This window comes from Molothrus aeneus, chromosome 3 (assembly GCF_037042795.1).
Source record: "Molothrus aeneus isolate 106 chromosome 3, BPBGC_Maene_1.0, whole genome shotgun sequence".
In the NCBI taxonomy this organism is placed as follows: Eukaryota; Metazoa; Chordata; class Aves; order Passeriformes; family Icteridae; genus Molothrus; species Molothrus aeneus.
This window is the reverse complement of record NC_089648.1, coordinates 46,832,610-46,845,843: the sequence shown is the minus strand read 5'-3', so window position 1 is coordinate 46,845,843 and position 13,234 is coordinate 46,832,610. Positions and strand designations below refer to the sequence as shown.

Genomic DNA, 13,234 nt, shown 5'->3' with positions numbered 1-13,234 from the left:
ATGGAAAGTGACTTTTCAATCAAAATGCAAAGCTTTTTGTAACCAAAAGGAAAATTTAGTATTTTAGAATTTTCTTCTCCCTGACGTGTCATGGATACTCCTAAGTTATTTCAGAAAACACAAGACATAATAATAAGCTGTTCAAAAAAACCCTTCCTCATGATTGACTGTTAATTTCTTTAAGAGATACAGAGTAAAGTCCTTGTAAGTTCTTCAGGTAATTTTTTATTCAAATTGATGTTCTAGGAGGTATTTTAGTAAATGAATGTTTTGAAAAAGATCCAGTTAACACCAGTCAGCTTATTTCAACTGAGCAATTGGATGTAAAAATCATTCATACAGAGCAGAGCATACACAGTCGGTATTCTGTCAGATAGAATATTTTCTTGTGTGATATAAACTGTGTGAGAGAAAGAAATAGCTTTGTCCTGGGAGTAAAGGGCTTAAATTCTGCCTCATCCATATAGATTATAAACTGCCTTTTGGAGCTTTAAACTTCACTTGCTTTTGTTTTCCTAACTGTCTAATAAATTGGATTCACATAACTCTGTGTTTCAACTGTGTCTCTAAGATGTTCATGATGAAAGCCCTTTTTGCTCATTAATATAGCTGTTATATGAAGTCATATTTTTTCATCTTAACTTCTGATACTAACAATCTGCATGGCAATGGCATTTTAATAACCTGATTGTACAAGTTACTTAGCTGGCTTTTCTGTCTCAAATGTACTGTTAGTGTCTCCGTCTTTCCTTTTCTCATTGCTTCATGAAGGTATGCTGACTGTGGCTTCTTGCATGTGCGGCCTTTCTAACTTATATTCAGAGTCTGTGAAAAAGCTTCGCACCTCTTATATAAGTAAGTCATCTCATGGCATTCAAATATTTTTTGAACATCTGAACTTGATTTTTTTTGTTTGGTTCACTCACCATAATTATTTTCTTTAGTTCTTTTTAACTTTTACTTATAGAAACTGATTTCAACGCATCCTGCATCCATTGTATTGCTCATTTGTGATATCTTTAAAAGAAATTTAAAGGAATAAAGCAACCATAATAGTCTCTGTATTTTGGGTTTTTAAATAAATAAATCTCAAAATCAAAAGGAGATCCTATCTTAGAGTTTGCTGATGTTTATAGAGCTAAGATCTTACTCAAAAATTTAGTGTTATTTTACTAGAAACTTTCCTTGCATGGTTCCCTTTCTGGCAGAAAAAGCTTCAGAAGTCCAGAGTTAGAATATTAGTAGCAATGATAAGAATAAACATTGTGATTCTTCTAAAAGTGAAAAGTTACTTCTACAAAAATGTTGTTTATAGGGATTAAGAGGTGTTTGTGAACAGCCCTGTTCAGTTTCCAAGCAGTTTTGAAGTTCAGGTATCTGTGTGAGGAAGGTAGGCGATCAGAACCATGAATTACCCAAGAGAATCTGATTTAGGACATCATTCACAGCATCCAAGGATCTGGAGAATGTATAGCTTATTTTTTAAAAGCATGCAATTGTGCCTTTTCTTAGGATGCCAGTTTTCTCCAGCCCCCAGGCAGAGGTAGGTAATCTCACCCTTTTTTTAATGAAGTAGAGCAGATTAGGCTACTGTAAAAATGGAGTTAAAAAAGTAAAACAACAAACAAACAAAACTGCAAAAGAAAATTGAATTTATGGTCCAAGTCTTAGTTCTGCCATTTCTTTTCTTCCAACAAGAAAAAAGAAATACATCTCAGAGGATAGTCTCAATTGCCAAATACTGCTTTCTCTATAGTCTTTCCTCTTCTACTGCTGTGGCAGAAAGGGAGCTAGGCATAAAAGAAATGCCTCCACCTTAAGATGATACAGAACTGAAAACCAGGATCTGGCACTGATTGATTATTGTTTTGAAAAAAAGAACAAGATGGGTAGAAATCCCAAAACTAGTTAATATTGTAAAGCTGTATTTACATGGACTATTTTATTTTGGAATAAGTTTAAACAAGTTTTGTACCTGAGAGTTAATTTCATAACCATGTAATTCTCTTTCTGTTTACCATTCTGACAGTATCTCAGTTAACTGGAGCTACAGTGGTTTAAAAACTGAAAATAATTTCTTTAGTTATCATTTAACATTTTTCATTATTTGTAGTTCTTTCAGTGTATGTGTTGCCCAGACTTCAATAATTGCTTCAACAATTTTCCACAAATAATGAGTCTGTTACATCTAAGTACTACCCTCTGATTTATTTATAGGATTGGAACTATATGAGATAGTGAATGTCCAAGAAAATGAGAATGCAAAATCTGACTATTTGCATTTAGTGTTTTCAAAAATGCAAGGAGCTTATGCTTCCTTGTTTTTTACTTTGAAAGATGTGCCTTCATTGAATCTCTATCTTGGAAACATTTCTATTTTAATACTTCAAAATTATTTTTATCTACGAATAAGATATTTTCAATGGCTATACAACTAATAATCTTCAGGGACTACTAGTACTTGATATTTAAATCTTCCTAGAAAAAGTATTTTCTATCTAATGTCATTGGTTTAGAAAATTCCTATTCTTTGAGACAACAACAGTGTATTTAAGGAAAAAAAATCATACTAGTTTACATATGCATTCAGACAGCCTGTAACAGAGCATGATATTGCTATTGTACATTCAACCAAGCCCAGAAATGACAGGAAGGATTGATCCTTCCTCATAAAAACCCGGATATTTTGTATGTTTCAGCATAAAATGTCAATTCAATAGATTATCAGTATCTGCCAACATACTTAAAATTTAGTAAATGGTATGTCCTTAATAAAACAATTAAAAATTTACAAAAGCGTCTTTTAAAAATTTTTATAGAGTAAGAGTTGCATATCTTCTAAAATATGAATGGAAATGCGAGATTTTTTCCCTTCTCTTGTGTTGCAAGAATATGATGTATTTCTCTGTCATCTTATTTTTTCTACTCAGAAAAGAAATTCAGATTCCCGTCTTAAAGCAGCATCTATTTAGAGACAAGGCTCTCTACACTAGCTAGACTGTAAAATGTCATTTCAGGCTAGCTCTACAGACACAAGCTCCCAGTTGGGATCGTGTTTTGGAATTTATCAGTGATTCGTACCAGGTATACTACTCACATGTTTTGGGTGGCAATTTATAGTTTGTGAAGCATGCAGTATATGTGTTTTGTTAAGGCCTGCCAGACAGTGTCATCAGTTGCTTATCAAGGTTAAAAACAAAATCAAAGTTTGCCTTCAGAGTCTAATAGTGAGGGGGGAGGGTATAGAAAATCAGCTTTGGCCATGTGCCCAAAGACATGAAATGTGTAAGTAAAAGTTTATAGTGTGATGAAAACTATGCATCATGGAGCTTATACTGTTAGGCGGCCTTTGCTTGATGTACTCTTTGCTAAATAAGACAGGAGTCAATAAATCAATCATTAAATAAGGTCATAATTTCATGATGAAACACCAAAACTTATATAGCTGTTATTTTTTCCTGCGTAGTTCCATAAGTTCACAGAGAACATGAATCATAACTCTTTTTTTGCAAATTACTGTTGGTGAGAGTTACAAGATTTTATGTGACTCTGTTTAGTGCAATTTAGTACAACTCTTTAAAAGTTAGGATTTCTTAGTTCTACCAGAGGCAGTTTAGGTTTCTGACAAAAATGAAACAGGTCTTACATGCATGTGACTTTTTAAAATTTTTATTTTATATCAAAAAGTTTTTTGGCAATAATCTATGAGTGATTCAAAAAGTGGGGTGGAGAAAACTGGAAGAAAATACATGCCTGGAACTCTTCTTGAGTTGCTTGGTCATGTTCTTTTTCCCATCCTCCCTCATGAAATATTTGAATTTTTAACTTAAATGTTGTGAGACCAATATCAGCTGTGGCTTACATCAGCCAAGGCCAAAACTGCATCAGAAAGTTTTATTGTTGAGCTTGGGGGGGGTTTTTGGACCCTGTTTTTCAGGATGTTTTTAATACTAACTTTTGCATCATATCAAGTTAGTTTTAGTTGTAATTTTTAATTGCACTGTTTTCATTCAAGTTGTAGGTTCTTCTGAGATATGTCTGCTTAAAACTGGTGCAAAAAACTGACTAATTCTCATGAAGCTTTATATATGAGTTAATTTCAACTGTAATTCTGTGGAGTTTTTAATGCAGCATGGTAATGATGTCTTCAATGACATTATTTAATTTTTGGTAATTTGGAGAGTTTCCAATTTCTTGCTTCTGGAGTTTGCGTAGGTAAACTAAAAGCTTATTAGTAGGTCACTTGTACATATATTGGTATTATAAAAAGATACAGTTTGTATTTCTGAAACAGAAACTCTTGGATCAATTTTCTTTTGTAATTCATAGTAATTTGCATGGATACTATAAACCTGAAACCAGTGAATTTTTCCAGGAGTGCTGCCTTGCTCCAAGTGCTTCTGTCAGGATACCTGGGGTTTCAAGATGAATAGCAAGAGATTATCTTGCAGGTTTCCTCAGCTTGGTCATAGGCAGACCCTCCTAGTTCACAAACTTAGATCATTCTTGTTATATTCTGTTTGGTTTAATTACCAATACAATCATAGCTAAAATGACTTTTCATCTATTCCTGTTCCTTTTCTCTCCTAAGTAATAGCAGTAATGGCTATGAACAGATATCCAAGATTTACATGCCATAATGATTACCACAATGCACACTTATTCTTATTATTAATTAAGATGTATATTAATCAAATTATAGCCTTGAGAGTTCCTACAAAGCATTCAAGTGTGCAGGTATCTTCATTCTTGGCTAAAGACTATTGCTGTCAATTAATGAATTTTCATAGAAAAACTTGTACAAGAAGTTAAACTCTTCCTTTGAAGGTAAAGAGGTAATCTTTTTTGGAAAGGAGGAAATTGTGTTCCTGAACTGCATGTATGAATTTGTTTGGTTTGGCTCCTGAGGGTGCAATTACATCTAAGAGCACAATATGGATTTATCCTCCCAGCACAGTTATCATCTAAAACTTATATTGCTTGTGGTGAAAGCAACTTCAGGATTTTTCAAAAATCTTTTTACACAATCCTGTCCAGTTCAAAACATTTAGTCTCCCATGCCTGTTTAAAACTCTGGTGTAATGTTCTGATTATCTCATAGTGTTCATTGATTTACTGACAGATGACTAAATAAATTGCTCTTTCTTTCTCCTGTGTAGTGGAAATATATAGCTTCCAAGTGGAATTTCATTTGACATTTTAGAATTTAAATTGGTTCCAGGACTGTTAAATGTAGGATTAACAAAGCCTTAAGGTCATTTGACAATTCTAGTCATTGAGTTTTGGGGTTTAAGCTATACATGCTCTTAGTAATCTTAAAAAAGACTATTTTGGATAAATGGAACTGTTAATGTAACGTACTTTCAACGTGTTCCATATTGATATTTTATTTCAGGAGAACCTTTTTCCCTTTAAACTATTAACTTCTGATTAAGTGTTTGGAAATTTTAAAACTTTGATGGAGTAGAGCTTTTGTATTTTTGTTTGTTAACAGATATGTACAGATGCGCTTGTGAATATGTAGTGTGCAGTTGTATAGACAGGCTTTCCACATGATTCATTTCTTGCCTTAGCCATTACCATTAACACTCAAACTTTTTGAGCATTGGAATATTTGTGTGCATGCAAAACTCTGTAATTTTAGCAAATATTTCTTAGCTATTACTGTTCAGTATTACATGCTTGTTTGCCTTAGTATCACATAATGAAATTTCTGCAGGAGAGCTTCATGATATAAACCTGAAGATGCATTACTAACTTTAAAATACCAACAAAATGCACTTCTCTTAATTTTGGGCAGTCTTGACAGCAATTTCTTGTAAAAAAAATAGCAAATTTCTTCTATACTTTTAATTTATGCAATGGAATAATATTTAGGACCATTTTGAGGCAGCTTCCATCTTTTGCATCTGATTGTGTATGACTAGGTTTTATTTCCTTCAGTGGAATTAAAGGAATTAGCTTTCAGATGTTAACATACTGCAGTTATTCAAATTGACCAGATTTGAAGCTGTAAGAAATTTAGTGAAATTCTTCCATGCAAGGGAGAGAACACCTATCAACACCCTAACACCTGAGTTCTTTAAGTGACACCAATAAGGAGTTTTTCTGGAAAATTAACTTGGCAATACAAATTGGCAAATACAAGGCATATCAGTGTAACAGTGGAAAATTAGTTTGAAAAAGGCACTGTAATTTCACACATCATGTTTGCAATCTTCAGGACCCTCTTTTACATGATTTTCTTTTGCAATTACATTTTTAATATGATGCATATTTTAATATGATGGATGTTTTTCAAAACAAATTATGTTTATTCTTAATATAGTCCTGTAACATGTAAATAATTAACTCTTCTGATAAGTCTGTCTAGCTGAAAATATAATGGTTTTCACTAAAATTTATTGAGAGTATATTTTGCAAAGAAAACTTTAGTAAGAAGAAGTGACTCTACAATTACTGTGGGTAATGTCAAAAAGAGTAGTATGTAAAAGAAATTCTATCACAACTGGCTTGTTTGTCTCTAATAAGAAATGAAGTTCCTGACTGCGGTGGAAGTAAAAATAAAATGGGAGCTGTATTTATAATACACTGGTTTTGTGTTTCAGCAGGTCTTTGTGATATAAATGAAGGTACGGTGGTGCCAGAAGACCGCTGCAAGTCACCCACGTCAGGTAATCATAACTTTCCCTGATCTTCAGCTTCTTATTTTCCCAGAAGATGGCATTCATTAAGTTAACACTTACTAGTTAAGTAATTATATAAAGCCTGTTGCCCTCTCATAAACTTTTGGAACTGTCATAAATTTTGCCATCTTGCACAACTGCATTTTTAAAACAAAGTTGACTTAAGAGATGCAATAGGAGTATGTTATAAAGATGATTGAAGAGAGAATAAGCTGAAATATTTATGCCTCAGGGAACATACTGCACAATGGAATTTTGAAGCATTGACAAGAGATGCACAAATTCCTGTAATAATTCGTATGGTTGTGTTTCGTATTCCTCAAAAGTGGTAGAGATTATTTCTGAGCAAGTTTACTTCTGCTTCCTCATAAGTGGCAAATTACTATTTTTCTGTGGAATCAGAGGTCTTCAGAAACCAGCAGGCTAAGAAAATAAGATTTCCCTACTTAATACTCCTCCTCCTGCACCCTTTTTTTTCAGTTTTCCAGTTGCCACTGCTGTATGTGAATATTTTAAATGAAACCTTCAAGATTTATTATTTTTATATTGGCTAGTTGAGGCTATAACCATGTAAATACTTAATAATGCATGTCAATGTATAGAGTGAATAGTTTTTGTAGTACGTAAAAATTGTCACTTGTCTTCATTTATTGCTCTGAGAACTTTTAAAGACATCATTTTGTTTCATTCAAAACTACTCAAGGTTAAAGGACTCAACTGCAGATTTAAGTGAAGTGCATAAAGTAGTATGTAGTGTAAAATGCTAATTAAGGTGGGAGTCTAATATAGGTTCCTTTTCTATTGTAGCCTGTATCTTTCAAAGCCAAATTGAAAACATAACAAACCAAAACATTGTGTTTGTAGCAGTAGTAGAATTTTTAACATGAATTTTAATTTCTGATTTGACAATTGTCTTTTGATGTTCATTATAAATTCTGCCAAACACTCCTCTAGATCAATCAATGTCATTTTCATTTTTACTAGTTTTCTTAGAGTAAATTTGATTTATTTATAATTAAAAAACCTAGCTGTGAGTTTTAGTTAAAAATCTTGCCTGAAGATGTCATTTCATGACAAATCTGTGTTGCTAAGTATTGGCATGCTGAAGTCATCAACTTCAGTATAGTTTATAATGAAAGCTTTTTTTGTGGTGTTGAGAATAAAGAGACACTGAGACCAATGCCTGTAAAGAATTTGTTATGCATTGCATAACAAATAAATCTATAAATCTATAAATCTAGGTTCTGGAATATTGCTATAAAATGTCTGCAATGAACAGCTAATGGATCATAACCTTTAAAGTGTATCCTTTTTTCCCCTGCTCCAGAATCACCCAAATGTTAGCCCAAACAACTCCTAACTTATACCACTTAAAACACTGTGTTGCTTAAATAAGAGGATTCTTTCATTATTGGGTGTTGGAGTAAAACTAATTTCAGCACTTCTGCAACCGTGCAAGGACGACAACTGCGAAGATGAAAATTAAGGTTTATGGAAAACTCCTAAATTTAACAATTGGTTTCCCCTACCTCCCTCCTGCTTCTTTGAGCTGAGTGTGAGCTGAAGAAGGTTAAAAAATAATGTCTAAAGTACCAAAAATAGTGAATAGACAAAAGATAGAGGGAGAATGTGGTTCTTGCATTCTCCTGTAAAATAGAAACTTCTAGTAGCGAGGTTGGACTGTGCCTTGCTTCCCTTGATTCTGTCCTCTGCTCTCAGTGAATTAGATTAAGCTTATGGTAGACTTCTCAACTTTTCCTTTGAAAAAAGTCTTGGATGCACCACCCTGGGACAGAAATAATTTGTTGATGTTTGGGAAGAGAGAAGAACTGTAATTCCTTAGGTTTGGTGTGAGTTTCTGGGCAAAAACTCAAGACTGAAAACAAGCTTGAAAGTGGCATTTAGCTTTCAGAGGTAAGAGAAGACCTCTTTGAGAAATTTGCTGCAGAGTATTGGCAAGCTTGAGAAGGATGGAGACTAAATTTAAGGAAACTTTTTGCAGTCTAGAGGTTTTCTAGTTAAGAGTAAAATACAGAAACACAAAATGTTTGCATGCTACTAGCTCTAAAATTTGAGGATGAGATTGGCAATTGAATGCCTTATTGGCGTTCCTTGTTACAATGTGATCTGTAAAAGAGACCAGTCACTGTTTGGACTGAAGTCTCAAATCCACCTTTCCATGTCCAAGTGAAGTGGAAGGTAACTTACATTAGGATTCCTCTAGTGGGTGGTTATATAGATGAGAGGACTGCAAAAGGGACTGCCTGCCTATGCAAGTTAGGAGAGTATCCTACAGTTTCAGTAACACAGAACTACAGAAATACTGTGAAAATGCAGGAGGAATAATCTTACCTCCTGCTTTTTCTATAGATGTCAAGCAGCAACAGGCTTAGACTCTGGGAACATTTATCTGACCTAAAAGATTGTACAGCATTTAAACTGTCAAGTTTTTGTCTTCAGAAGTGCTAAAATGCTTGTGTTCTACTCTCTTTTCACACTTCCACAATATAAAATCCAATTAAATTTTAAAATTTTCAGACAAATTGTTTTAATTTCCTGGCAATCTTTTAATTTCATGACAATGGTAAGCCTGAAGTTGTGGTCTGTTGCTAAGATCAATTTTTCAGGGTTGGGATACAGAAAAATCCAGTTGGCACTACTGGCCTAGAGTTGTCTGCAGAGTAGTTCAAGAACTGTGGTCCAAAAGTAATTTACTGCACTGGGAAAAAAAAAAAACCAAACAGATTTATAGAACTTGTTTTTATTGTTACAGCTGTGTTTTGTGAATCATAACTTAGGCTAATCTCTGTGTCTGGAGCAATGATTAGTAGAGCCATTTTATTATTTAGTACAAACATTTGTTCAATGAGGACATTATTTCTAGAAATAAAGTCAATGTGCAGCGTTGTACCTTCCATTGTAATTTCTGTGGCTAATTCTAATATGCCAGAATTGTGTCATGCCAAAATAATTAGTACTTTATAATATCAAATACAGCTGCAGAGAATACCAATATCAGTATTTGATATTTTCTTTGTATCTTTGTTAAACTCAGATATTGAATATGATTTTGTATATTAAATGTATACATATATTGTATAATATATGTATATCTTAAGTGTATTAAGATACATTGATTTTTGTGTCAAACTATATCCCCTTCATTCATGTCAAATGTATATCCATTTCATTCTGTCTCCATTTGTAGGTTCTGGTTCACCAAACAATTCTGATGATGAACAAAAAATGAATAATTTTATAGAAAAGGGTACAGTATTTTTCTTTTCTTTTCTTTAGTCTTATTTTTTAGTTCACTTTTTGATACACTTAGATTGATTTTTTTTTTAATTATAATATTATTTACAGTGAGGACCAAAAGCAGAAAGTTTTCCAAGATGGTAACCAATGACATAGGTAGGAACTAGAAAAAAATCTACTCTTTCTAATTCAGTGCCTTACTCTATGCAGCACTAACCCAGCAGCAAAAAAAAAAAAAAAAAAAGGCAAAATAACAGTCAAATTTCAATGCATTCTGTTATTAATTTTTTCATTCTTTGCACTACTTGGTTATTCTATGGGCTGCTTCTGTACTAAATACACTGGGCACAATAATCTAAAAAAATCAAGGATATTGTTGATTTAAATTCTCTGATTTTGCAGTTGCACTTCTCTTTTTCTGGATGGGTGAAATTCTAATGCATAGTAAGAGTTCGGTCTATACAAGTCACAACGTGTTTCCACTCTTGCGAAGATGCGCTGGTTTTGGAAACGCATGGCTGATGCCATTTCTTTTTTATATGTTGTATTCATAGCCATATGGTCAGATTTTTATATGGCTGTGGTCAGGAAAGAGGTACTATCATGGTTTCATTTATTCATTTGGAAGAGAACTGGCTTGTATATATATAAGTATTCCCCACTGCTGTTCCAGAACTCTCTACTTTTCTGCATCCAACAGTGACACAATACCCTACCAGCTCTAGACTTGTGTCTTAATTTGGCAACAAAATTGCCTTGGGATATATTGTATGCAGGTAGATTGAACCCTTTCATGGCTGGGATGGAAATAACTCTGCTTCTGACAACTGGCTCATTAAAAAAATGAAAGCAAGAGGCTGTATGATATGGCTTTGGGAAAGGGACTCTTCTTCCATAACTGGGATATGGTTACTTTGCAGAATCATTTTGCTAATGTTCATTTTGTTTTCATTTAGCAAATTAGTATATCATTGTAGGATAATTTCATTTTTTCTCTTCAGTCAGTTTAGGTTGCAATTATAAAGTAAAACTAGTTGCTAAGCTACTATTTCACAGGTTATGTGGAAGCATAGCTTGAGACCAAGGAGGAAGAGATTTCTTTTCCTGAAGTCTTCCTTTTGTTTTTCTGTTTGGCAATTTAAATTTTATCCTAAAATATTAATCCCTTCCATCATAATTCAGTATTTGAGGCAAAGAATCATTCAGAATTCAGGGAGACAAAGAATCATTCAGAATTCAGCAGTATGGCAAATTAATCCTTGAAATCTGAGGTACAGAATGAGAAAGTACTGTACAAAAGGCATATTTTTGCCCTGTGTTGAGATCTTCTTGCAATGACATCAGAAATGGCAGGGAAAATTAATTTTGGGGCCGCAAAAGTCTGAATATCAGTCAAGAAAGTAAATGGCTGTCAATAATACATTATGTGAATTCATCTGTAATTAAGAAATTAGTGTCTTTTACATGAGCATTAATATGTTCCCCTAATGGAATTTCAGAGTAACTAGAAACTAATGTTCAGGTTGAGAAAACCATGAGAAAAACAAGACCTAATTTTGTGCGTGTTATATCAATGTCCTTTGAGGTAATGTTTCCCTTTTGTCTCTTTTGAACATAAGACACACTGTCTTGTGCAAAACATACAGAAAATTTGACTGACTGTGACCTCTTTTTATTTTTTTCCACTTATTTTCATAGAGTTATGTTAGAGCATTAATAAAGTATGCTAATGAGGATTCTGTAGAGCCATTCACATCTGTTTCAGCTGGAAGCCTTTCAAGTGAAAGTATTTGAAATGTTTTTCACAGCTAAAAAAAGAAAAACATTTATTTATAAGCAATGCATTCTTCAGGGTGTAAGTTATACTGTGATTTGTGTAATTTGAAGAGTTTATTGGAAGCCCAAAGATAATTATTTATTTTGCATTTTCATAGTTTTGAGTGGTTTGCTGTGCACTAAGGCAGTTGTTTTGCTACCATGTTGTCTATATCTGGCATGCTTATTCTAGCTCTTTCTGAACTTACTTCTAAGCTCTTTCATGTAAATAAAACACCTTTCCTGTGTTAATAGTTGCATGGTTTTGCTTTTCATTGTTTTAAACTGAATTGACAACCAAATGTGCATGGACAATGAGTTTTGTAAAGTATGTCACTCTCATCAACATCACTGTGTTGTATGAAACAAATTGTTTGCCATCAGCTGTATTCTCGGGGATGAATTAGATGTATTTGGTGTATGTGGCGTGGTCATAGTTCTCTGCACTGGCACACAGAGCAGTCAGTTCAAGGTCTTTCCATTCCTTGTCAATGTGTAAAATACAACCTGCTAAATGTGGTGCAAAACAGAATTAAAATAATTTCCATTGGTAACTTCAGTTGCTGTTAATATCATGCCTGTGTTTGTCCAATGGGAACAAGAAGCAAAGGAATGCTGCTAGCAAAGTGTGAAGAAATTTCATTTCAGTGGTAGAGCTGCAAGGTGGTAACATCACACACGCAGTTATAAATATGAAGCCATTGTTAATTTATTATTTATCACAACTGATGTAAAGCATCATAATTTCTACAGATTTCTGTAAAACAATATGCAAATGCTTAATGCACCAACATTTTGATCAGTTGGTCTGGTTTGTTGTCTTCTTCTAAATACACAACTGTGAATGCTCTGTGCTAAGGAATGGATATTAAGTCAAGTTAAAGACCTGTTGTGAATGTGTTGCTTTTGGGTCATGTTTCCCTTTTATTTGCATCAAAGATGAACATTGAAAAAATCATAGTTAATTGTTTCCTTGGAGATATTGAGATACTTGATTTAACTAAACATTTCTAGAAATTTTAGAAAGTACTGTGGCCATTAATGAATCCAGCCCATTCGCTTACAAATGTCACATATTTGAAGGTATAAACAATATGCTGTGAAGTAATATGAAGGAATATACTAAATGAATTTACAGAAAGAATAATTGGTAGGAAGTACTTATTTTCTAAGGCTATGACATTTTTATAGAAAGACATTGGGATCCAACTTCAGTGGAAGCAAAACCTTCAGCTTTTTTACTCATAATTTGGTTAATTAAATATTTGTCATGAAGATATACAGTTGATTAAATATTATAGCTACAAATTGTATTGGAAGTTAAGACATAACAACCATTTCTGGAAAAATCTTTAGTAAAGGTGCCTGCAAAATATGGTAGATTTTAAAACCTTTAAACTGTACTAGTAGCCTGTGTCAAATAATTCTTAGGAAAATTGGTCTTATTTATTTCCTGCACTTTACAAATTTAAAAA

General features: G+C 33.3%; 1 protein-coding gene across 6 annotated transcripts in view; it reads left to right on the top strand.

The window, feature by feature from the left end:
- The window catches only part of STXBP5 (syntaxin binding protein 5), a 106,143-nt gene that overhangs the window by 70,812 nt on the left and 22,097 nt on the right, over nt 1-13,234 (top strand). For 2 of the 6 annotated variants that reach the window (XM_066546829.1, XM_066546827.1), the window contains exon 19: nt 6,612-6,674. In XM_066546829.1, the coding sequence (XP_066402926.1) occupies nt 6,612-6,674 (63 nt within the window). Of the gene's footprint in view, nt 1-6,608; nt 6,675-9,894; nt 9,955-10,052; nt 10,101-13,234 lie in introns of all 6 variants that reach the window. The other 4 variants (XM_066546828.1, XM_066546826.1, XM_066546825.1 and 1 more) reach the window with 3 other exon arrangements.